The following is a 26,704-nucleotide window of genomic DNA, read 5'->3' as shown; positions in this document are numbered from 1 at the left end:
ATGCTACAAGAATTCTATTTACCCAAATGGTGTAGATAAGGCCCACTGTAAAGATTGGTGGAGGAGACATCATGAGTCGAGCTAGACATTAATGCAAGTAAAGTGGAATGCTAACACTGCAGCCTATAATGACATTCCTGACAGTACTGTTTCCAACTTTATGGCAACACTTCAGTGAAGGCTCTTTCCTATATACAGGGTGTTCGGGATAAATTTGACAGTTTCGTAAGGAAAAAGAAAATCTTCTTTGTATCTATTAAATTTAATGAATTGACAAAAAAACATTACAGGCAGAGTTAATTACAATACTATCAACAAGATTTACTCAAAATAACCACCATTAGCATCGATCACAGCTTCAGTTCTGCTTGGGAACCTCGAACAAGCTGATGCTACAGTCTCCCTGGGAAGGGCCGCAAAAACTGTTTTAATTTTATCCATTAACTGGGCTTTTGTATTACTGGAAGTGCGATTGGTGTCTTTTTCAACTGCGCCCCATACAAAATAATCCATGGGGTTAAGGTCTGGGGAGTTTGGAGGCCAAACATTTGGACTGGTGAAGTCGTAGAAATTTTCAGACAACCATTTTTGACTTTTCCCAGAGGTGTGGCAAGGGGCCGAATCCTGCTGCCATACATACGGCCTACCATTGGCTACCCTTGTTATCCAGGGCTTGACTACAGTTAGCAACTCCACGAACAAAGCCCGAATTCCAATGCCAGGGTTCTTCAACACCTGTTCCTGCAGATTTGCGAGGAATTCTGCTGTACGAACGCAATCAGATCGTCTGCTAGGGATCTTTCTTCTTGCTACATCCTCGTAGTCACCATTGCAAGTCTCTAGTTCATGCCTGATTGTTTTTACTGTATTCAGGGAGCATTGGGCAGCAGTCGTAATATCCTTATTTTGATGGCGGGCACGAATCATCATGATACAAGTTATTCTCTTCCATGATTCAGGTGGGTTCCAGCTATCCATCCTTTCTGACATCTTGTATATGAATGAAGAAGGGTCCAAACTTTTAAATGAAGAGAAGTGTGTGTTAATACATGTAACTTACGGAAAAATATAATTAATTATAAATATGTCAAATTTATCCCGAACACCCTGTATATAAAATGATAAGCCTTTTTATGTCACGTTTTTTGAAACTCGGGGGCTACCCTGAGTTTTGAGTCTTCAAAATTCGAGTCATCAGAATTCAAGAAGAACCAGCCTACCAGTCTGGAACTCGAGGGGGGGGGGGGATGCCGTAGGCGCCTGGGGTGGGGGCTAGTATCAACATAATGCTTCCATCAACAAAGAGGCTCTCTATGAATGGTTCAATGAGATAAATGTTAACTTGACTGGTCTGCACAGAGCCAGTGGCATTGCTAGAGCTTTTGCAGCCTGGGGCAGTCACTGAGTTTGCCATCCCTCTCAATACACACCAAAAATACTACGAAAAGTCAAAACAACATATAGGGAAATAAATTAAAACACGGTTTATTTTGGAAGTAAAACTTTAATTCCAAAATTCTAAAATGTTATTTTTCTTACTTCTCTGTTAGCAAAGTTGATGACATTGGTGAAGTCTATTTCACAGTAATGTAGGTAATTCTTAATCAATTTTAATTTAGAAAAACTCCTCCCACAACTAGCAACACTTACAGCAATTGTGAGGAAAATTCGCAGTAGTATTACAATATCTGGAACTGAGTTTTTGAGACTGTATTTTAGAATAAACAAAAGTTCAAAAAGGTTCAAAGTGCTGTCTGAGGCAGAATGCCCCCTCTGCCCTCCCCTAGATATGCCACTGCAGAGAGCCCCGATTTCAACCCCATTAAACACCTGTGGAATGAAATAGAACAGCAAATGTGAATTATGGATTCAAAGGCAATTGGCATGAAATCATTAGGCTCCATATACAAGTAGCCCACTTGTGAAGCAACATTAAGTATAAACTTTGTTTCCTTACACTTGGATAAAGGATGAAACCTAGAATATAATTTCTTGGAATCTTTAATTTATAGTATCACCAAGTGAAAAAAACTTTCAACATCTATCTCTAATCCAGAGTATTTTAATAATAAGGTGTGACATCTTTAGACTACATGTATATGGAAATATGACTTCTGCATCACTTCAACCTTGGTGTCACTTATGGATCTGGCTCCCACTGATGAGACCTCAGTAAAGTTCAAAACCAGTCTAGGTTGTGGCCCTTCCACATGCAAAGCACATATCCATATAGACATGTATAATGCTATGCATTATGGCATACCAAGGCAAATGACGTGAAGTCATTGACCTCTCTATACAAGTAGCCTTTGTTTGCTTACGCTTGGATAAAGGAATGAAACGAAGAATATAATTTCTTGGCATCCTTAATTTATTGATAAAGTTTGAACCAGTGGGTTGAATTCTCTCCATAATACTTACAATATATCTCCTAAACATGTTGTGAATTATGATTATGACATACATATAGCATTCCATAATCACAATTCACAGTTTATAAATTCAGATAATCATAATTCAGCTGTGTTCTATACCCAAGCATTATACCCAAGCATTATAGGGTAAATGGCCTATCACAGACTGGTTGGTTGCCTGGCTGGCTGAATGGATAGCACCTCTGCACTTTAACCAATAGGTCATAGGTTCAAATCCAACTATCTACATGGGTTTGTTAGCTCATCTAAAAAACATGAATGTTTGTTTGTTACATGAGATAAAGGTTGAATGTCTGTAAAATAGTTCTACAATCTTTTATAGGCAAGGTTCAAAAAAAAGAGTAACTTGGATTTACAAAAACCTAAATAATGCTCTGAAAGAGCAAACTAATACTATCTACATCCTCTATCCAAAAAGAAATCGAACTTTTCGAAAATAGAAGAAACTAGTGGCACCACCTGTTGTATCTTTTTGTTGTTGAAAGCGGCAACTTCATCAGTGTTATGTCAATTGTTTATGACATTTGTTTCATTAGAAGCAGAGTTGTTATAGTGCCAACAGTAACAGTGTGCCAAATGCTGTATCGAAGCTGAAGGAGAGTATATTGATTGAAATAAATGATTTGAATAATTATAATTCACATGTGTTTTATTTTCTATCAAAAGATGGGTTTCTTTTTGAACATAGAGTAATATAGGCTGCTGTTCAATTGCATGTATTCTCTGGCCAGTTTGTATATCTTCAAGGATGAAACAAACCTGATTTTCTGAGGAAAAGAATCCTTACACCCCATATGAGAGTGGATTCCTCAGTCAAAAAGATTTTATGCATCCTTCATGGATTTCAAACTCGGATCTTTCCAAACCAAAGAGGCTCGTCAATTATCATCTCTGTAGCTGAGATGATAATTGATGAGCAACTTTGGTTGGAAAGATCCGAGTTTGAAATCCATAAAGGATTTATATAATCTTTTCGACTGAGGAAGCCACTCTCATATGGTGGTGTAAGGATTCTTTTCCTCAGAAAATCAGTCATACAATGAAGATATTCTGGATGCAAAATTTTATTATGCTTCCTTGGTTAAAATATTAGTCTTCTTTTAGAAATTGAGACGTAAGAGGAAGAATTCATCATAAAATGTTATTATCAGAATCACTTAGATTTAAAGTGATTTATATATATTGGCCTATAATTATATTGACAATGGCTATGAAATTTACAAAAAAAAGACATCATCAAATTACTGCCATGTACCCTCAAGGGGTGTACAGGATATGATAGTACTACATGAAACATTTACATCATTACTAACTTACTATCTACAATTTTCCTCCAAATCAGTCTATTACTTGACAAGACTCCAACATTATCAGATGTTATATTACGGTAAAAAGTGCCTTTTTACCGTAACAATCCACATATATCTTGGTTGTCCTCTGGGTCGTTTTCCTGCCAACCTGGCAGAGAACACTTGTTTTGCTGATCTTTCCTCACTCATTCTGTTTAAGTGACCATATCACCTGAGATCAGCTTTGCTAATGCATTCCAGGATGCTGACAATGTCAAGTTCTTTCCTAATATCCTCGTTTTTAATATATTGCAATTGATGCCATCTGTTCGTGCCCCTAATCTTTCTCAGGACTCTCATATCTGCAGTCTCTAGTCTTTGGTCAAGTGTTTTACTTCTGCTTAGCTCTCAGATCCATAAGTTAAAACTGATTTGAACACTGTCATCTATACAGATAATTTCGTGTTCCACCTAATTTCTCCCTTATTCCATATGAATTTATTCAATTGACTAACTACCATACCAGCTTTGTTGATTCTGTAGTCTATTTCCATATTTATTTTACCATCTTCAGTGAAAATCGTGCCTAAGTAGCTAAAATGTTTTACTTGTTCCACAGGTTCTCCATTCAAAATGCAGTTGACATTTTCAATGCTTCTGCCTATTTTCATTACTTTGGTCTTGTTATTGCTGACCTTCATACAATATCTATTACAACAGTTATTCAATTTAGTCAGGGAATCTTGCAGACTTGAAGCAGATTTATTTAGAAGTGTAACATCATCTACATAAAGCAAAGAGCTGATTAACATCTCCAATTTTGATATCAGGTTTCATGCCACTTTCCTTCATAATGTGATCCATATAGAAAATGAATAACAGAGGGGATAATGTACATCCCTGTCTGACACTAGATTTAACATTAAACCATTTTCCTGTAATTTAGTGTTCTGCCTAAATTCTAACTGCTGACTTACAACTCAAATAAAGACTAAGTATTGCTTGATATAATGCCCCATTGACACCGTATAACTGTAGAGTATTGAATAGCTTCTCTCTTGGCACCTTGTCATATGCCTTTTCCAAATCGACAAAACTTAAATACAGATCTTTGTTATATTCTCATGCTTTCTCAACTATTTGTCATAAAGTAAAGATTTGATCCTGACAGCCTCTATTTGGCCTGCATACAGCTTGTTCTTCACCAAGCTTTTCTTCCACAATGCTTCTCAACCTTTTCTCAATTACACTTGCATAAATCTTACCAGGAACACTCAGTAGGAAAATACCTCTGTAATTCTCACATTCAGTTTTATTTACCTTTTTATATATGGGTACTATATGAGAGCTCTACTCCAATCATCGGGAATTCGTCCCTCTGTCCAGGCCTTCTGAACTATGCAGTGCAGCCACTGTAAGACTTTTATACCTCCATACTTCAGCATTTCTGATATAATATCATCTATTCCTGCTGCCTTTCCACATTTTAAGCCTTTGATGGCTTTTTCTACTTCAAGTATGGATATGTATGCCTGTTGAGTGTTTTTCACAACAGTGCTATCACTGCTTATTTCATTAAGCAATTTTTCAAAGTAATTACTCCATACTTCAAGGATATATTTTTTTCCAGTTTTCATGTCACCTTTATCATCTCTAATTCTTTACAACACTCTATCCTTCATTTCTGAGCTTCTTCAACAACCTCCAGAATATCTTGCCACCCTCTTGATATTTAATTTCTATGTTCTTACCAAAGTCTTCTCATGACTTTTGTTTAGCTAGTTTTACACAGTGTTTAGCTTTCTTACATTAGACTCTGTATTCTCTAAGTGCACAAGCTGACTTATTTGCCAGAAACTTTCAATATGCTTTCTTCTTTTCCTTCACTGCCTCTTTAACTTCCTGTGTCCACATTGGAGATTTGATTTTTCTATACTTGCAGAAAACCTCACCACCTGCCTCTCTGGCTGAATCAATCAATGTTTTTTCTTCAAATCTTGGTTCCTGTTCTCAAACACTTTCATTTTTTTTTCAATAACTTTTGTGTATTTTAGTGTACAGTTCACATCTGAGAGCTGCTCAACAGCTCAAGACTAAATAGTGATCACTTCCAATTTCAAATCCTCTGTACACTCTGGTGTCCTGCACCAGGGAGTAAACATCACTATCAACAATAACGTAGTCAATGAGACTTTTCTTATTCCTTGCCTCTTCTCTCCATGTGAATTTGTGCACATTTTTATGTTGGAACATGGCATTAGTAATAACCAGTCCATATCCTGAGCAGAAATCCAACAGGTATTTGTCATTATTATTAGCTTTGCTCTTTTCTCCAAATTTTCCCAAAATATTTTTTTATGTCTGACAATCATTTCCTATTCTGACAAAAAAGGGACATTTAAAATTAAATGTAAGTGATTCTGGTAATAATATTTTATGATAAATTATTTGTTTATGCCCTTAGAGCAGTGGGACCCAAAATATAGCCCATGAAAGATTTTAATGTAGCTCAAATAAAATTAACAAATCAGCACACTCACTAAAATCAACTTTTATTTTATGTACCTAATACATGTTGCATTGGTTCAAATTAATTTTATATCAGATAACATTCTTTGTAAGTTTTAAAAGTGCAGAGGGGGCTGTTATTTTGTCATTAACTTTATTTAAGTTATTGATTTCACAAACCTACATGTTTCTAATTAGTAATTTTTTTAATTGACTAAAATATTGGTCTTCTTTTAAAAATCAAGACGGAAGAGAAAGAATTCATTATAAAATATTACAACAATCACTTACATTTAAATTGAAGGGTCTATTTGCAAAATGTTCAGCTAGATTCATAGCCATTTTCAAGTATACAAATTATATACAAAATCATAAAAGGACAATTTTATGATCATAGAAAATCAATACTTTGTATGATCATAAAAATATATTTAATGAACAATTATATTTAATTCTGTTTTGCTTAGTATTTCAAATAAAGTGAATTTTCAATTATCAGACCTTGAAATAACCAACCATACAATGGGTTAGTCTATCAACAAACTTCTGCTACAGCCATGTACCAGACATTTGTTTTCAAAGATTAACTGTTATGCACAAGTATTAGAAGCAAACTTCTAGTACCTGTTCATGACAGTTCACAGAGCCCTGCTTTAGAAAATATAGAGAAAAAAGAATGGAAGCTGTGCATAAAAATGATTAAACAAAAGACACCAAAAAATATTTTGGAAATACATAAGTTTGAGACTACTGAAAAAAGGCATCCAGTAGAGAAACTTTAGCACAAACAGAATATCAACTGCCTCTTGAATGGCAGGCAATATCAAGTAGACTGATGTGGACAAATATCAGAATGGGGAACTGGAAAATGAGTCTTATTTGTGCCTATGGTCCCACAGAAGGTTGTAATAAGATAAAAATAGAGGAATTTTTAAAGGCTTTAGAGAGCATCTGACACAATGAAAAATTCATCCTTGTTGGGGATCTAAATAGCAGAGTAGGAAATGACTGTTAGACATACAAAAATGTTCCTGGAAAATTTGGAGAAAAAAGAGCAAAACTAATAATAATGGCAAATACCTGTTGGATTCCTGCTCAAGACATGAACTGGTTATTACTAACACCATTTTCCAACATAAAAATGTGCAGAAATGCACATGGAGAGAAAAGGCAAGGAATAAGAAAGTCTCATTGACTATGTTATTGTTGATAGTGATGTTTTCTCCCTCGTGCAGGACACTAGAGCGCACAGAGGATTTGAAATTGGAAGTCATCACAATTTAGTCTTGAGCATGATAAAACTGAATTCCATTCTGAAAAGAAGAACATGTAAGAAAGTTTTAAAGCAAATAAAAGTTGAGTAGCTCTCAGATGTGAACTGTAGACTAAAATACACAAAGATTATTGAAAAAAAATGAAAGAGTTTGAGAACAGGAACCAAAGCTTGGAGATTCAGTGGCAAGCTTGAAGAAAACCCAGATCGATTCAGTCAGAGGGGCATATGTGGTGAGGTTGTCTGCAAGGATAGAAAAATCAGAACTCCATGGTGGACACAGGAAGTTAAAGAGGCAGTGAAGGAAAAGAAGAAAGCATATCAAAAGTTCCTGGCAAATAAAGTCAGCTTGTGCTCTTAGAGAATACAGAGACAAATGTAAGAAAGCTAAACAAAAGTCAGGGAAGACTTAGGGAAGAACATAGAAAATAAATATCAAGAAGTTGGAAAGATATTCTGGAGGAAGCTCAGAAATGGAGGAAGGAGTGCTGTAAAAGGAATTAGAGATGATAAAGGTGACATGAAAAGTGAAGAAAAAGATATCCTTGATGTATGGAGTAATTACACTGAAAAACTGCTAAATGAAACAAGGAATGACGACACAGTGGTAAAAAACACTGACCAGTGTGGATATGTATTCCTTGAAGTAGAAAAAGCAATCAAAAGCATGAAATGCAGAAAAGCAGCTGGATTAAATGACATTCGAACAGAAATGCTCAAGTATGGAGGTATAAAAGTCTTACACTGGCTGCACTGCATAGTTCAGGAAGCCTAGATAGAGGGGGTGAATTCCAGATGATTGGAATAGAGCTTTCATAGTACCATTATATAAAAAGGGAAATAAAACTGAATGTGAGAACTACACAGGTACAGTAATCCCTCGATTAATGCACCTAATGCGTTCTTTAAAACAGGCGCATTAATCGAATTTAATAACCTATGGGAAAAAGTATAATCTGTTCCTCAAATTTCTTTTTTTTGACCAGTAATTTTTAAAAAAAAATAATTGGGGTATATCTCATGGCCTAGTTAAAGGAAAACCATTGAAGCTGAAAGACAATAAAACATATTCAGAATATGAATTTATTATTCTACTTCTTAATGTAGTTTGGAGGGCATTCTTTTTCTTTTTTTCATACAACTTACGATATGGCCCTACTGCCTCATCTACTATTTCTGCAAATTTTACTACTTCTCTCTTCATCAGGGTCAGCCTGTAAGCATTCCTGTATAAAAAATTTGATTGTACGAAAAATATTTTCAAATTGTTTCTGTGAAATCTCTTTGGACTTGTCAGTGATTAAATTTTCTCCATATTCTTCAAAATGTTCCTGCTGTGCATCTAAATTTAGCAGGTTGGAATCACTCAATTTCTTAGAATAAGATTTAATTAACTTAGATAGATTCATTTGAAAAGCCTCTAACATCATTTGCACAATGTGGAAGAATGTGCTTCCAAAAAACGGCTCGCTTATTGCTTGCAGTAAATTCATTCGACTTTGCGACTTTATAACAACACTGAGATTTCTCTGATTTTGCCAGGGCATTTGCTTCCAAAAAAGGCCAGTTTCATCAACATTAAATACTTGTTTGGTCACAATATCCTCCTCCTTCCACAATTTCAACAATTTTCTTCAAAATCTCCTTATCTGCACTTGCGGCTCCGCCTGTGATTAGATCATTATGTAGGCTATTTCTCTTTTTGAAACTCTCAAATCACCCAGGATTAGCGTAGAATTCTTCTTTTCCATCATCGATAGCCGTTTCTTTCAAGGTTGCAAAGGGACTTAATGTTTTGATTTAATAAGGTCAGTGTTTAGCAGGATCTGTTTTTGGTTACAATATTTGATCCATGTAGAAAGAAGTCTATCTAATTCAATCATTATAATACCTTGATTTCAAGTGATCTGCATGCATGATGAATTTGAAGCAGCCTTAACTTTCTGTTTGTATTCAGCAGCTTTACTTAAAATTGCTCAGATAGTTGATTCACCCAATTTATATTCTTGTCCTATCTCTGCTCTGGACTCGCCTTATTCATTTTTCTTTATTATTTCAAGTTTTTCTTCCTGAGATTACTTTATGAATCATTTCACACTCCCACTTTTTTGCTCATTAATTATTTTACTCATTTTTAAAGGTTGGGAAAATCCTTTAAAATAAAAAAGTAAAAAAACAATTGCAAAGGAAGCACGAGATATAATTATCAAAATGCTATGTAATTAGCACGCGACATAAATTTTAGTGGTAAATTTGGAACATAGTTTATGTGGAAATAGTGTAGTAATCATTAAAAAATTAACTTTGTAAAATGTTTTAAATCGCTAACTAAATTATTTCATCCTGTTGAGTGATTTTATAAAATAGTTAGCCATAAAAAATGTATAGATAGAAAATTTATAAAATCTATAGCATTTATTTTTAAGATGTATATAGAGACACTAATCGAATTTGGGTATAGAAAAAAAAAAAAAAAAAATGAATGCACTAATCGGAAGAGCATTAATCGAGGGATTTCTGTATTTCTCTATTGAGTGTTTCTTGAAAGATTTATGCAAGTATACTAGAGAAATAGTGAGAAGGATTATGGAAGAGAAGCTTGGTGAAGAACAAGCTGGATTCAGGCCATATAGAGGCTGTCAGGATTAGATATTCATGTCATCAAAAATTGTTGAGAAATCATGGGAATATAACAAAGATCTGTATTTAAGTTTTATAGACCTGTAAGAGGCATATGACAAGGTGACAAGAGGAAAGCTATACAAAACACTAGTTATATGGTGTCAATGGGGTATTATATCAAGAAAGACTTGGTCTTTGAGTTGTAACTCACAGCAGTTAGAATTGAAAGGAATACAGGAAAATGGTTTGATGTTAAATCTGGTGTTACACAAGGATGTACATCCCTAATGTTATTGATTAAATATATGGATCACATTATGAAGGGAACTGGTATTATATCTGATATCAAAATTGAATATGCTAATCTCAGCTCTTTATACAGATGACGTTCTACTTTTAAATAAGTCCAGTACAAGTCTGCAATATTCCCTGACTTAAATTGAACTGTTGTAATAAATTTGGTATGAAAATCATCAATAACAAGACAAAGACAATGAAAATAAGCAGAAACATTGAAAATTTCAATCGCGTTTTAAAGGGAGACCAATAGAACATTTCAGCTACTTGAGTACAATTTTTAGTCATCATCATCAAATTCCTGACATGTACCCTCAAGGGGTGTACAGGATATGTTAGTACAACATGAAAAACTTACATTATTAGCAATTTACTATCAACAATTTTCCTCCACATCAATCTGTTATCTATCGACACTCCAACATTATCAGATTTTAAATTTATGTCGTCTAAGGAAGTCATTACTGTATCAATCCACCTACATCTTGGTCTTCCTATGGGTCTTTTTCCTGCCAACCTGGCAAAGAACACATATGGCTAATCTTTCCTCTCCAATTCTCGTTAGCTCTGCTAACACATTCTTGGATGCTAACAATGTCAAATTATTTCCTAATATCCTCATTTTTAATATGATATTGCCATTAATGATATCTGTTCATGCCACTAATCTTTCTCGGGACTCTCATATCTGCGGTCTCTTGTCTTTGGTGAAGTGTTTTATTTCTAATCCAGATCTCAGATCATTAAGGTAAAATTGCTTTGAACACTGTCTTGTATACAGCAAATTTACTGTTTTGATTAATTTCTCTCTTATTCCATTTAAATTTATTCAGTTGATTTCCTACCATACCAGCTTTGTTGATTCTGTTGTCTATTTCCATATTTAATTTACCATTTTAATTAAAAATCGTGGCTAAAAAAGTATCTGAAATGTTTTACATGTTCTATAAGTTCTCCATTTACAATGCAGTTGATATTTTCAATGCTTCTGCCTATTTTCACTGTCTTGTTATTGCTGCCCTTCAAACCATATCTATTACAATAGTTATTCAATTTAGTAAGGAAATCTTGCAGAATTGTACCAGATTTATTTAGAATTACAACATCATCCGCATAAAGTAAAGAGCTGAGATTAACATTTCCAATTCTGCTATCAGGTTTAATACCACTTTCCTTCATAACATGATCCATATAGATAATGAATAACAGAAGAGACAATGTAAATCCATGTCTGACATCAGATTTAATTTCAAACCATTTTCCAATACTTCAATTCTAATTGCTGACTTACAATTCAAATAAAGACTAAGTATTGCTTGATATAATGCCCCATTGATACCATATAACTGTAGCGTTTTGAATAGCTTCTATCTTGCGACCTTGTCATATGCCTTTTCCAGATCTACAAAACTTAAATACAGATCTTTGTTATATTCCCATGATTTCCTAACTATCTGTCGTAAAGTGAAAATCTGATCGTGCCAGCCTTTATTTGGCATGAATCCAGCTTGTTCTTCACCAAACTGCTCTTCCACAATCCTTCTCAACCGTTTCTCAAGTATACTTGTATATATCTTACCAGGAACACTCAGTAATGAAATGACTCTGTAATTCTCACATTCAGTTTTATTTCCCTTTTTATATATGGGTACTATGAGAGCTCTACTCCAATCATCTGGAATTCATCCCTCTGTCCAGGCCTTCTGAACTATGCAGTGCAGTCGCTGTAAGACATCGCTCTATACTTGAGCATTTCTGGTCAAATATCATCTACTCTAGCTGCATTTCCACATTTCAGGCTTTTCATGGCTTTTTCTACTGCAAGCATGGATATGTATTCCTGATTGCATGCCTGGTCAGTGTTTTTTTTACCACTGTGCTGTCACTGCTTGTTTCATTTAGCAATTTTTCAAAGTAATTACTCCATACATCAAGGATATCTTTTCTCTGGTTTTCATGCCATCTTTATCATCTCTAATTCATATTACAGTGCTCTTTCCTCCATTCCTAAGCTTCTTCAACAACCTCCAGAATATTTTGCCACCTTCTTGATATTTATTTTCTATATTCTTGCCAAAGTTCTCTCATAACCTTTGTTTAGCTAGTTTTACATAGTGCTTAGCATTCTTGCATTTGTCTCTGTATTCTCTAAGAGCACAAGCTGACTTATTTGCCAGGAACTTTTGATATGCTTTCTTCTTTTCCTTCACTGCCTCTTTAACTTCCTGTGTCCACCATGGTTCTGATTTTTCTATCCTTGCAGACAATCTCACCACATGACCCTCTGGCTGAATCAATCAATGTTTTCTTCAGCACTTGCCACTGATCCTCCAAAGTTTTGTTCAATTTCTCAAACTCTTTCATTTTTTAAAAAATAATATTTGTGTATTTTAGTCTACAGTTTACATTTGAGAGCTGCTCAACTTTTATTCGCTCTAAAATTCTCTTACATTTTCTTCTTTTCAATATGAAATTCAATTTTATCCTGCTCAGGTCTAAATAGTGATCACTTCCGATTTCAAATCCACTGTACGCTCTAGTGTCCTGCACCAGGGAGAAAGCATCGCTATCTTCAATAGCATAGTCAATGAGATTTTTCTTATTTCTTGCCTCTTCTCTCCATGTGAATTTATGCACATTTTTATGTTGGAACATTGTGATAGTAATAACCAGTCCATATCCTGAGCAGAAATCCAACAGGTATTTGCCATTATTATTAGCTTTGCTCAACAAATATAGCTGTATAAATTGGCCAAAGATTCAGGAGACAGTCATCTTAAGACCAAACTAATACCTGCTTTCTCTCTCTCTCTCTCTCTTTTTTTTTTTTTTTTTTTTTTTTTTTTTTTATAACATATATGGCACCTAATCAGGACTTTAATCTTTGTGTTGCACATTACAATTGTTCAAACTAGTCCCACTGTTATACCGGATTATGGTTATCTCACATACTGTGACAAACTGTTTTTGTGATCTGAAGATACTGGACAGAATACCAGTGAAATACCAGCAATAAATTAATAAATAGTTATTTTCTTATCAGTCTGTGTTCTCATCTATTCCTTTAAAAATAATCAACATGTAAGATGGTAAGACAAACACATAAGTCTTCCCACACATATCAGAAACTCTGTTATGTGGATAGACAGGAGGAATGCATGGTTGATAATATTTAACTAGAAATGCCTAAATATGGAGAAAGAGAACATTATGACAACTGCACCTACATAATTCAGAAGGCTCATTCAGCCAGTCAAAAAAAAAAAAAAAAAAAAAAAAAAAAAAAAAAAAAAATCATTAACAAAAATAAACAATAGAAACAATCAATAAAAATAGGAAAAGAGATCCCTAGTTCACCAACAGTACCAACATGCTATAGGTTTACAACCATTCATGTGTAAAACCCACATTAAAAATATCTTATTTGCTTTCAAGACCAATAGGAGGCAGGTCTGAATCTTCGGTACAGATGTTTGCAAGTGTCTTTAGGCAGGAGACAAATTTTATTGTCCAGTGTGAAACCACCACCCCTCAATGAAGGTCTGAAGTGGCTTGAAAAAAAATTCCATGTTTGGTCTTTAAGACTATGTAAATAGTTTTAAAACTATGTTTTACATAGTCTTCTAGACTATGTAAAAATAAAAAAATAAAAAAAATGTTAAAAGAAAAGAAAAATCTTGAATTTTCAAACATACTAAAAAGAACTACTCATAACTTACCATTGTGGATTCAACTTCTTGCTTAACAGCATGTGACGACACTTTGGTCAAAGATTTCATGTTGCTAACCTTAACACTTGTTTGTGATATCCACAACTTTTCTTCATTGTCCATTTTATTTCTGTAGGTTTGAAGTAAATCTGATGATGTTTCACAGCTCTGAATTCTATAATATAAAAAATATTTTAAAAAATTAAATATTAAATACTTTTGTTTTGAATTAAATAGTTAAATATTAAATTCAAAATGCTTACTAAATGTCTAATTCTATATTGTTAACAAACAGTGCACTTTTTAATACAAATGATCTAAATTAATCAATTTTAATGTGTTTTTTCACTTAGCATGTTGTAATATTTAATGAAATTTGTCACAGAAATCAATTACACTATTATTGTCTGAAAGATGAATGTTCCAAACACTTATTTTTCACCAATTAAAGAACAAAAGGTATTTCAATAAAACCCAATATTAATAAGTTCTTATTTTATTTTATTTCTCAAGCATGGTTCATTAGGTTTTCAATGCACATGGTGTCAGAATGTAACTAGCATTATGTAAGAGGATCAAATATTTGGTAAAGCATAAGTACCTCCCTGACTTTATCATTGAAGAAACTTCTCTTAAAATATCAAATGGTTTGAGATCAGAGCCAAAGACAGAAAGAAAGAATACTTTAAATTTTGAATGATAAATTATTAAAAATTACTAGCAGTAATGTTAAGTATATGGAGGTTAGTAGAGTTTTAATGTTGCAATCTTGTCTACTACACCATTTGTAAATTACTCTTTTGATTCCAAGTCACTTTTTGCCTTAATTTTAAAATAAAGAAATAATATCTGAAACTAAACAATAAATCAAACTAGCATAAAAATTTGCATCCCAGGATATCATATGTATAACTTGTTCTCTTAATTAACTATTAACCATTTAAGATAAGCCTTGAGGCATTTCCATAACTGAACAAATATATTTGATACAAAAACAAACTGAATGCTGCTTTCAGAACTTGCACTCTCTCTTGAATTCACGCAAGAGGAAAATTTAGCACAAAAAACTGTTCTGATCTGTACAATAGTAATGCAGATTAAAAGGTTCCTCCTTTTGAATGAAATAACTTTCAACATGAAAGTCTCAGCAAACTTTTATTGAAAAAATAATTAGAACCGTATCAACAATTTCAACTTTGACTGAAAATCTTAAATAACACAACAAAATTCTTAACTCACACAAAAAGAGCTTTAATGGTCTGAAATGGAAAACAATATAGGTCCCTTCAGCTTATTTTAACTGAATAGGTCCCATATGAATGAACAACTATAACAAACATCACAATCGCATTCATTTCTCAGTCTCTCAGTACTTCCTATTATCAGAACAATTTTCTCCAACTTAGTTTACTTCCTAACCACTAACAAACTATTCCTATACTGAACTTGTTTCTAACTTCTAATTTCTGTTGAATCTCTATATATTACAGATATAGAAACATTGTCTTCTCCTTTCTAGAATGATGATAACATGCATCATCAATTATTTTTTTGTCATTTAATTGCTCAAAAATAAAATACAGCAATTACTAATTCAGTCCTCTACTGTACTTTTCATTTGAAATGACTGATGTTTTTCATAGGGCAGGTAAATTTATTATTTTTAATTTTGCAATGAAAATAGCAGAATATATTTTTTTTCACTTAACAATATTTAAACACTTGGGAAAGTTCACTTAATTATTTCCACAATATAACGACCATGATGGCATCTCTTATAAGTAATGGCATACAACAAATTCATTTCTGTGAACCAATTTATGAGGGGGAGGGGTTCCAAGAAAGTTCTGATAAACATCTAGAACAAAAATTATATTAAATTTGTATTTAATAATTTACTATTTGTAACATGTATTGTATTTGCTTTGTATTTTTAATATGTATTATATTTGTAATTTGTATTTATAATCATTTGTTCTTTTTCTTTCTCGTGGTTATATCAGCTGCTTTAATATCTTTTTTGTTCTAGGTGTTTATCAAAACATTTCCAGTTCCCCCCCCCCCCCGTATATGTTTATTCTTATAAATTTCACTTGTAATTAAGTAATGCTTCCATGACCAAAGATGAAAATAAAAATTAACCATAAGGCATCTTTGATTTTGATACAACTACAAACAAAAAGAAGACATGTTTAAATAAATGCTATATTACAGTAAGGTGCACAGCTTTGAGGGTGTGTGTGTGGTATATCTGAATACATGCAGATATCCTACAGATAACTAGGTTATTTCTCATTCTATTAACCTGAATTAAGTTGAATATAGATATCCATATTCAACTTAATTCAGTCTCTTGTGATCTCTGCCATTTTGTAATTTAATAATAAAATAGATAGTGTTACTATAAAGTCACAACATACTTCCTTACCAACTACAAGCAACAACCAGAGTAAATCCATTTCCATTCACTGTGTCCATAACAGCACTTCAATAGAGGTTAAATAACCTTGAGGGGGAGAAAAAAATAGCAATCTTTATTTGCTCTCGCAAGGATTCTCTTCATTCTTTTTTTGTACCTGGGAGTGTGAAAAGTTTCATGCATGCACAATTTATTCTAATTTTGCCTTATGGAAAAACTTTCGCTATTTGTCTAATAAACTTTAAAAATATGCTTGTCACAATTACTATTGGGAAGCATGTGATTTGGTTTAGCAGTTCACATCGAAGATATTCATATACAGAATAAGAATAAAAAAGACCATTTCATCACATGGAAGCAGATAAAAAACAGAATGACTTAATAGAATCAGCACGAACACATAAACGGGGAACATGAATCAAACTGGATGCACAAAACTGGATGCTCCAAAATTTGGGAAACTTTTAGAAAATTGAAAATCAATGGCATGCACAGTGATCACTTCAATGATGATATGTTACAGAATAGTAAATACTATAAGATCAATTCTAGAAAAAAACATGAGTTTGAATCCTGCAATTCAATAAAATCTAGCACAACACACACACAGCATGCACAACAAATAAGTATCAGTCAGGATTATTAGGTAACATCACCTCTTACCTGGCATAGCATGGAAATACTCTTGGCCTTGATAATGTTGAAAGGTGGAGCTCAACTGCCTGCTGATTTCTGAAAATTTAAGTGTACTAACTTTTCCTTGGTGGGTGGGTGGGCAGTCTGGGGGGGGGATGAAAAGGCATCCAAGGATTTTTTTAATTTTACTATAAAATCATCTGATGATTCTTGGCCATCAGCAGCATAATTAGATCCAAATAATACTTCAGAAAAAGATTACAGTGTTTGTTTTCATCCACAACTTATCCATACAAAAAGTTGTGGATGATACTATAGCAAATGAAGCTACTATAGTGAGATATACTATAGTAGATAAAGTAATCACAGCAAGATACTGCAGTATCTTCCTATAATTACTTCAGCATCATCAGTAACAAATGCATCAATACTGCACTATTGCACTCTGTTTACTGTAATATCATTACATAGATTATATTATAAATTCTCTGTTTATAATATATTCCAGGTAGCTGTCATTTTTATTACTGTAAAGCATAAATGTGAATATGAGACAGTGCTGAAGTAAAGCAGATATTAATGGATTCATGTGCCAGGTTGGTGGTGGTGGTGTGATGGATAGGAAAGTTTTCTTGGTACACATTAAGCCTCTGATACCAGTACAACATTGTGTGAAGGGTATAACTTATTTGAATATTGCTGCCAACAAGGAGTATCCCATTCATGATTTATCCATCTGTTTATGATTCCAGTAGAATAATACGGTTTATCACAAGGCAAAGTTCATTTAAGAAATTCTGCATGACAGTGATTCTACGATACCTGACCTAAAGATCGTAATCTGATCTATATCTAATGGATTATTTTTAGGAAAAATTGCAATAAGTTGATTTTAACCAGGATTTTTGTCTCTTTAAAAATCTCTGATGCAAACAAAGTGTAACGCCAGTTATGCAAGAACTTTCAATCCTTCTCTTTGTGAAAACAATAATTCTAGATTTTTTTTTTTTTGAAATCAATTTGAAATCTCTTTAATAAGAGAAATCAAAAAAATCATCCAAATGCAAAAAGAAGTATGCCAGTAGGCATACTTCTTTTTGCAACAAGAATAACTAGTATTGCAAAACCTAACAGAGAAACAGTTTCAGATCTTTCCTTTTTTAGCTAAATTATTATTATTACAAGGTATTTTCATCAAGTCCAAAGACTTGTTATGGAAGGTCTATACACTGACCCTTATTCACATGATCCCTATCATACCGTTACTGAAACTCATTTACAGAAAAGATACTGTCTCTAGCAACCCATTCCAATCACCATTCTCACTCCACTCATTCACCAAGCAAAACATGTAGTCCTCATGACCCTGATAACTACAGTTTCATACAACTTCCAAGGGTTGACCTTTTTTCTCTCCCACTCCAATATCTAATGAAAAATTTCTTCAGCAACTCCTCTTTAAAACCATTTGATAATTTATGTATCTATCATGTTCCCTGCTTTTGTCTAACAAGCAAGATTTACAACTGTAAACATTCGATCTATCCTCAAAAGTAGAATAATGTGCTCTCCACAAACCAGTCATCATTTTAATCACATACCTATTGATCTTCTCCACCATTTTCTAATCCCTAAGATACCCAGACAACCAAATCTGTGTATGGTAATCCAGATGTGGTTGGATAAAGAGAAATAATAACTTTCTTATCCCAACTTGTGCCAGTGCATTTCTTAATAGTGAAGCGATTCGTTGAACTATTTTACCCACTTATGCTATATACTCTCTGAACTCCCTGTCCATCAACAACTCCAAATCCCTATCAACATCATTTTTTTTTTTTTTTTTTGCATTTCAGTTCCACCTACATTAGTCAGGACTCAAAAATACTTTCATCCACAATGAGTAGATTTTGCTAGCAGGAGAGTACATACAGACTGGACAAAACAGAATTTTGTGTACTTGATAAAAAATAACTTTCTAAACAAAATGTGTTTAATTTTAAGAAAAAACAGAAAATTATTTGTAATATAAAGATTCATTCTAGTAAAAAAAATTAATTTAAATTATATTTTCCAAAAAAGCCAATTGTTTTATGTTCTATTATTATTTATTGACTACTTCTTAGAATAGTTCTCAAACAAAGGAAATGTTTTCAAAACAACAATATAGCATCATTAATCACTGTATGGAACTCCTATTGACTAAATGGACATATCTTTAAAAAATTGGGGAGAGAAGTATGTTTTTTTTTGTAGTGAGTAGGATTTTGCATAATTTGTCAAGTCTTGTACATATTATACAACTTGTAAACTTTCATCTTCCTAAAGTGTATAACTTAATATTATGCTACAGTAAAGTGGCAACCATAATTCTTTGTTCATAACTACCACTTTATTTAATCCTTCTGTAGGATTTGTACATGACTAAATATTTCCTGCAACACTGGCAAACAACAATGTTCTCCACCATCAAATCATTTCCTGATATACAAATTACACAGAAATGGCCCACAGAGTATGCCACTAGTGTGGCATACTACTGTGTGACATGTGGCTATATGCCTTTGAAATATCCTCTTGATTCAACTGCATCATATATTACACTCAGATGTCTGTTCATGGGCCATCCTCTTATCCATGACACCAGTTTATTTATCTCCATTTGCCCAATTTACATATTTCCAAGCAATACACTGTAAACAAGTTGTATCTTGCAAAGTCATACAATATCATGGTAAAGCCATATCACTCATTAGCCTGAACTGTGACTTTATAGTAGACAGTAAATTGCTAAGGTAACACATCCTCTTTCTAGATAAATTATCCTTTGTCAAGTATCACATTCCTATCTATCATCTGCTAAGTGTTGCCCTTAACCAACTTTTCCAATCCCTTAACCATAGCTACTCCTGAGATATTGAGTAATTCACTGTCTCTATTGTGAAGTAGACTTTATGTAACAGAACTATCTTACACTTTTTCCATTCTCTTAGGACTGCTATGTAATGAGACTTAAACAGCCTGGTTAGGTGCACAGCCATTTCTCTTGCACTTTCTAATAACAAATGGGAAGTACATACAAACACATGGTGCAATAATGACGTTGATATCTTAATATCCTAAATGCATCCAATTCAGTAACCTCTATGCTATATATTGGTCTGCCACATCAGCCAGTGCAATATTCTCACCTGGATGATATGTTGCTGAAGTAGTCACTTTGTAAATGAACTTTTTCTTCTGCTTCTATCACCCTCCCTACTATCCAAATTCATTAAATTAATCCTTCCATAATTATTATTTCTTCTACATATTAGCAAAAGACCTCTGAGATTTCCTTTGGCCTGTTAGTTGAGAAAGTAAAAAAAACCAAAGACATGGTTGGTTCGATGATATACTGATGTGAAAAGAATTCAATGCGTGTAACATTTTCTTGGGGGGGGGGGATGCTTGGAGTAGAGTGCTGTTCCCTCTAACTGGAAAGATAAGAAAGCAATAACGATGACTTCAGAATGTTTTGTGCAAGATGATGAACATGAATATTAGCTACACAAAGAAGATGTTGATATCATCTGGGAATAATTGTCAGGATGTGTGGGGGAAGGTTAGGCAGACGGGACCAGTGAAGTTAACATTATGACACTAGATATATATGATAAGTAGAATGAGTTCTTGGGGTTGCTCAAAGATCATTATTTAATGCATGTAGTGGCAGTAATGTGAAGGATAGCAGCAGATTTAGTAGTAAAGTTTCGGAAAATGAAAATACAGGTGATCATCATCATCATCATTAATATTATTATTCAGGCCTCCATGGAGTCAAAAGACTCATCGTGAGAGGTCCTTCCTAGGAAACACAAAGTCTATCAAGACGCATTGCGTGAGGTGCCTCCTAGGAAACACAAAGTCTATCATACCACTCCTTGAACTCATTCACCCTTCTCGCTCTTACCACTCTATCAGGCAATGCATTCCACAGTTCAACCACCCTCCATGCAAAGAAACCACTCCTCACCCTCTTGCTCACAGCTTCTTTTTGTAACTTCCAGAGATGGCCCCTTGTCATCACTCCTTCCCACTATTCAACCAAAAGAAAGAACTCCTCAGTGTCTGAGGAGTTCTTTCTTTTAAACTAGCTAAATAAAACAACCCTGTAACCAACTCTCAACAGATTAAAAAAGTCTCAATCATATCACCTCTCCTTCTTCTATTGACCAAACTCACTCAGATGTGAACTGCAGACTAAAATAAACAAACATTATTCAAGGAAAAATAAAACAGTTTGAGAACAGGAACCAAACCTTGGAGATTAAGTGGCAAGCCCTGAAGAAAACACTGATTGATTCAGCCAGAGAGGCATGTGGTGAGGTTGTCTGCAAGGAGAGAAAAATCAGAACTCCATGCTGGACACAGGAAGTTAAAGGGTCATTGAAGGAAAAGAACAAAACATATCAAAAGTTCCTGGCAAATAAGTCAGCTTATGCTCTTAGAGAATACAGAGAAAATTTAAGAAAGCTAAATACTGTGTAAAACTAGCTAAATAAAAGTCATGGGAGGATTCTGGCAAGAACACAGAAAATAAATATCAGGAATGTGGCAAAATATTCTTGAGGTTGTTGAAGAAGCCCAGAAATGGAGAAAAGAGTGCTGTAAAAGGAATTAGAGATGATAAAAGGGACATGAAAACTGGAGAAAAAGATTTCCTTGATATATAGAGTAATTACTTTGAAAATTGCTAAATGAAACAAGCAGTGACAGCACAATGGTAAAAAACATGGACCAGAAATGCAATCAGGAATACATATCCATACTTGTAGTAGAAAAAGCCATGAAAAGCCTGAAATGTGGTAACGCAGCTAGAGTAGATGATATTTGACCAGAAATGCTCAAGTATAGAGCTATATCCTACAGCAATGCACTGCATAGTTTAGAAGGACTGGACAGAGGGATGAATTCCAGATGATTGGAGTAGAGCTCTCATAGTACCCATATATAAAAAGGGAAATAAAACTGAATGTGAAAATTACAAGAGAAAAGGTATTCAAAATGCTACAGTTGTATGGTGTCAATGGGGCATTATATCAAGGAATACTTAGTCTTTATTTGAGTTGTAAGTCAGCAATTAGAATTGAAGTACTGGAAGATGGTTTGAAATTAAATCTGGTGTCAGACAAGGATGTACATCATCCCCCTCTGTTATTCATTATCTACATAGATCACATTATGAGTTAAGTGGTATTAAACCTGATAGCCAAATTAGTGGTGTTAATTTCAGCTGTTTACTTTATGCGGATGTTATACTTCTAAATAAATCTGGTACAAGTCTGAAAGATTTCCTGACTACATTGAGTAAGTTTTGTAATAAATATGGTATGAAAGTCAGCAATAACAAGTCAAAGACAATGAAAATAGGCAGAAGCATTGAAAATATCAACTGCATTGTGAATGGAGAACAAGTAAAACATTTCAACTACTTAGGCATTATTTTTAATTAAAATGGTAAATTAAATATAGAAATAGACAATAGAATCAGCCAAGAGGGTATGGTAGGAAGTCAACTGAATAAATTTATATCGAAGAAGAGAGAAATTAGTCAAAACACTAAATTAGCTGTATACAAGATGGTTTTCAAGCCAATTTTAACTTATGCATCTGAGAGCAGGGTTAAAAATAAAACATTTAACCAAAGACTAGAGACTCCAGATATGAGAGTCCTGAGAAAGATTAGGGGTGTGAACAGATGGCATCAATGGCAATATCATATTAAAAATCAGGATATTAGGAAAGAACTTAACATTGTTAGCATCCAGGAATGTGTTAGCAAAGCTAATCTCAGGTGGTATGGTCACTTAAACAGAATAGGAGAAGAAAGATTAGGAAAACAGTATTCTCTGCCAGGTTGGAAAGAAAAAGACCCACAGAAAGACCAAGATATAGGTGGATTGATACAATAAAAAGTGCCGAGGAAGACAGAAATATAAGATCTGATAATGTTGGAGTCTTGACAGGTAGCAGATTGATTTGGAGGAAAATTGTAGATAGGAAGTTAGTAATGATGTAAATTTTTCATGTGGTACTATCATATCCTGTACACACCTTGAGGGTACATCAGAAATTTGATGATGAAGAATAATTATTTTACTCTTTTATTTTTCATGTGTATTTTACATATATATATATATATTTATATATTTATTTATTTATTTATTTTGATAAAAAACTTATAAATACTGGTTTTGTGAAATAATCTAAAGCAGTAACAATAGCATAATTTCAGCTTGCTGTGGAAATATTAGAAATATTAGGGGAGGGGGAACTTCTCTGCAGCAAGAAGTAATTTCTAGTCATTTACATAGGTCTGTTTTGTTTGTGATTAGGGTTGTTTCCTACAATACAGTAAGTAGCGTGACATTGTAGAGAGGTATTCTTTTTTCGTGTGAATTCTGTTAAAGTTATTATGATAGTAGCATTACCCTAGTTATTCAGACAACATTCAATATAGCAAACACTATTACAGTTGATTCACTACACTTGATACCAAAAGCACCAGCCAAGACTTAGAGATCAATAACATTAACGAAAATTCACTACAGCAAACACTCAATTATGAACCATCATCATCATCATCAAATTCCTGCCATGTACCCTCAAGGGGTGTACAGGATATGACAGTACTACATGAAAAAATTACATCATTACTAACTTCCTATCTACAATTTTCCTCCAAATCAGTCTGTTACTTGTCAAGACTCCAACATTATCAGATCTTATATTTCTATCATCTAAGGCACTTTGTACCGTATCAATCCACCTATATCTTGGTCTTCCTCTGGGTCGTTTTCCTGCCAACCTGGCAGAGAACACTTGTTTTGCTAATCTTTCCTCTCCCATTCTATTTAAGTGACCATACCATCTGAGATTAGCTCTGCTAATGCATTCCTGGATGCTGACAATGTCAAGTTCTTTCCTAATATCCTCATTTTTAATATGATATTGCCATTGATGCCATCTGTTCACGCCTCTAATCTTTCTCAGGACTCTCATATCTGCGGTCTCTAGTCTTTGGTCAAGTGTTTTACTTCTGACCCAGCTCTCAGATCCATAAGTTAAAATTGGTTTGAACACAGTCTTGTATACAGCTAATTTAGTGTTCCGACTAATTTCTTTCTTATTCCATATGAATTTATTCAATTGACTTCCCACGATACCAGCTTTGCTGATTCTGTTGTCTATTTCTATATTTAGTTTACCATCTTCAGTAAAAATTGTGCCTAAGTAGCTGAAATGTTTTACTTGTTCCACAGGTTCTCCATTCACAACACAGTTGACATTTTCAATGATTCTGCCTATTTTCATTGTCTTTGTCTTTTTATTGCTGACCTTCATACCATATCTATTACAACAACTATTCAATTTAGTCAGAGAATCTTGCAGACTTGTAGCGGATTTATTTAGAAGTATAACATCATCCGCATAAAGCAAAGAGCTGACATTAACATCTCCAATTTTGATATCAGGTTTAATACCACATTCCTTCATAATGTGATCCATATAGATAATGAATAACAGAGGGGATAATGTACATCCTTGTCTCACACCAGATTTAACATTAAACCATCTTCCTGTACTTCCTTCAATTCTAACTGCTGACTCACAACCCAAATAAAGACTAAGTATTGCTTGATATAATGCCCCATTGACACCATATAACTGCAGCGTATTGAATAGCTTCTCTCTTGGCACCTTGTCATATGCCTTTTCCAAATCGACAAAACTTAAATACAGATCTTTGTTATATTCCCATGCTTTCTCGACTATTTGTCGTAAAGTGAAGATCTGATCCTGACAGCCTCTATTTGGCCTGAATCCAGCTTGTTCTTCACCAAGCTTTTCTTCCACAATTCTTCTCAACCGTTTCTCAAGTATACTTGCATAGATCTTGCCAGGAACACTCAGTAGGGAAATACCTCTGTAATTCTCACATTCAGTTTTATTTCCCTTTTTATATATGGGTACTATGAGAGCTCTACTCCAATCATCAGGAATTCGTCCCTCTGTCCAGGCTTTCTGAACTATGCAGTGCAGCCACTGTAAGACTCTTATACCACCATACTTCAGCATTTCTGGTCGAATATCATCTACTCCTGCTGCCTTTCCACATTTCAAGCCTTTGATGGCTTTTTCTACTTCAAGTATGGATATGTATTCCTGACTGCATGCCTGGTCAGTGTTTTTTATCACTGTGCTGTCATCACTGCTTGTTTCATTTAGCAGTTTTTCAAAGTAATTACTCCATACTTCAAGGATATCTTTTTCTCCTGTTTTCATTTCACCTTTATCATCTCTAATTCCTTTTACAGCACTCTTTCCTCCATTCCTAAGCTTCTTCAACAACCTCCAGAATATTTTGCCACCTTCTTGATATTTATTTTCTATATTCTTGCCAAAGTCCTCCCATGACTTTTGTTTAGCTAGTTTTACACACTGTTTAGCTTTCTTACATTTGTCTCTGTATTCTGTAAGAGTTGTAAGAGTAAAAGCTGACTTATTTGCCAGGAACTTTTGATATGCTTTCTTCTTTTCCTTCACTGCCTCTTTAACTTCCTGTGTCCACCAGGGAGTTCTGATTTTTTTATCTTTGCACACAACCTCACCACATGCCTCTCTGGCAGAATCAATCAATGTTTCCTTCAGAGTTTGCCACTGAATCTCCAAGGTTTGATTCCTGTTCTCAAACTCTTTCATTTTCTTTTCAATAATATTTCTGTATTTTAGTCTACAGTTTACATCTGAGAGCTGCTCAACTTTTATTCGCTTTAAAACTTTCTTACATGTTATTCTTTTCAATATGAAATTCAATTTTATCCTGCTCAAGACTAAATAGTGATCACTTCCAATTTCAAATCCTCTGTACACTCTGGTGTCCTGCACCAGGGAGAAAACATCACTATCAACAATAACATAGTCAATGAGACTTTTCTTATTCCTAGCCTCTTCTCTCCATGTGAATTTGTGCACATTTTTATGTTGGAACATGGTGTTAGTAATAACCAGTCCATGTCCTGAGCAGAAATCCAACAGGTATTTGCCATTGTTATTAGCTTTGCTGTTTTCTCCAAATTTTCCCAAAATATTATTGTACATCTGACAATCACTTCCTACTCTGCTATTTAGATCCCCAACATGGACCAACTTTTCCTTTTTCATTGTGTCAGTAGCTTTCTCTAGAGCCTCAAAAAATTCCTCCACTTCTACCTTAGTAGAACCTTCTGTGGGACCATAGGCACAAATAAGTCTCATTGTCCAGTTCCCCATTCTCATATTTGCCCACATTACTCTACTTGAGACTGACTGCCATTCAAGAAGATTAGCCTCGTATTTTGTGTTGAATACTATGGCTACTCCTTCTTTCCCTTGATTGTTATTGCCTGAATATAACATTTTGTATTTATTGCTCAGAAAGATCTCACCAGTTTTGGTCTTTTTTGTTTCAGTCACCCCTATTATGTCGATCT

At 34.0% G+C, this 26,704-nt stretch overlaps 1 protein-coding gene across 1 annotated transcript in view; it reads right to left on the bottom strand.

The window, feature by feature from the left end:
• Positions 1-26,704, bottom strand: part of shot (dystonin-like protein short stop) — a 1,304,552-nt gene that overhangs the window by 810,165 nt on the left and 467,683 nt on the right. The window contains exon 29 of the mRNA XM_090402172.1: positions 14,144-14,309. Within this exon, the coding sequence (XP_090258298.1) occupies positions 14,144-14,309 (166 nt within the window). The remainder of the gene's footprint in view (positions 1-14,143; positions 14,310-26,704) is intronic.

The sequence above is a fragment of the Typopeltis vanoorti genome, chromosome 12, assembly GCF_054136105.1.
Source record: "Typopeltis vanoorti isolate ZY-2024b chromosome 12, IOZ_Tvanoo_1.0, whole genome shotgun sequence".
NCBI classification, from domain to species: Eukaryota; Metazoa; Arthropoda; class Arachnida; order Uropygi; family Thelyphonidae; genus Typopeltis; species Typopeltis vanoorti.
Note: the sequence above shows the minus strand (reverse complement) of the source record. Positions and strands in the feature narration are given on the sequence as shown.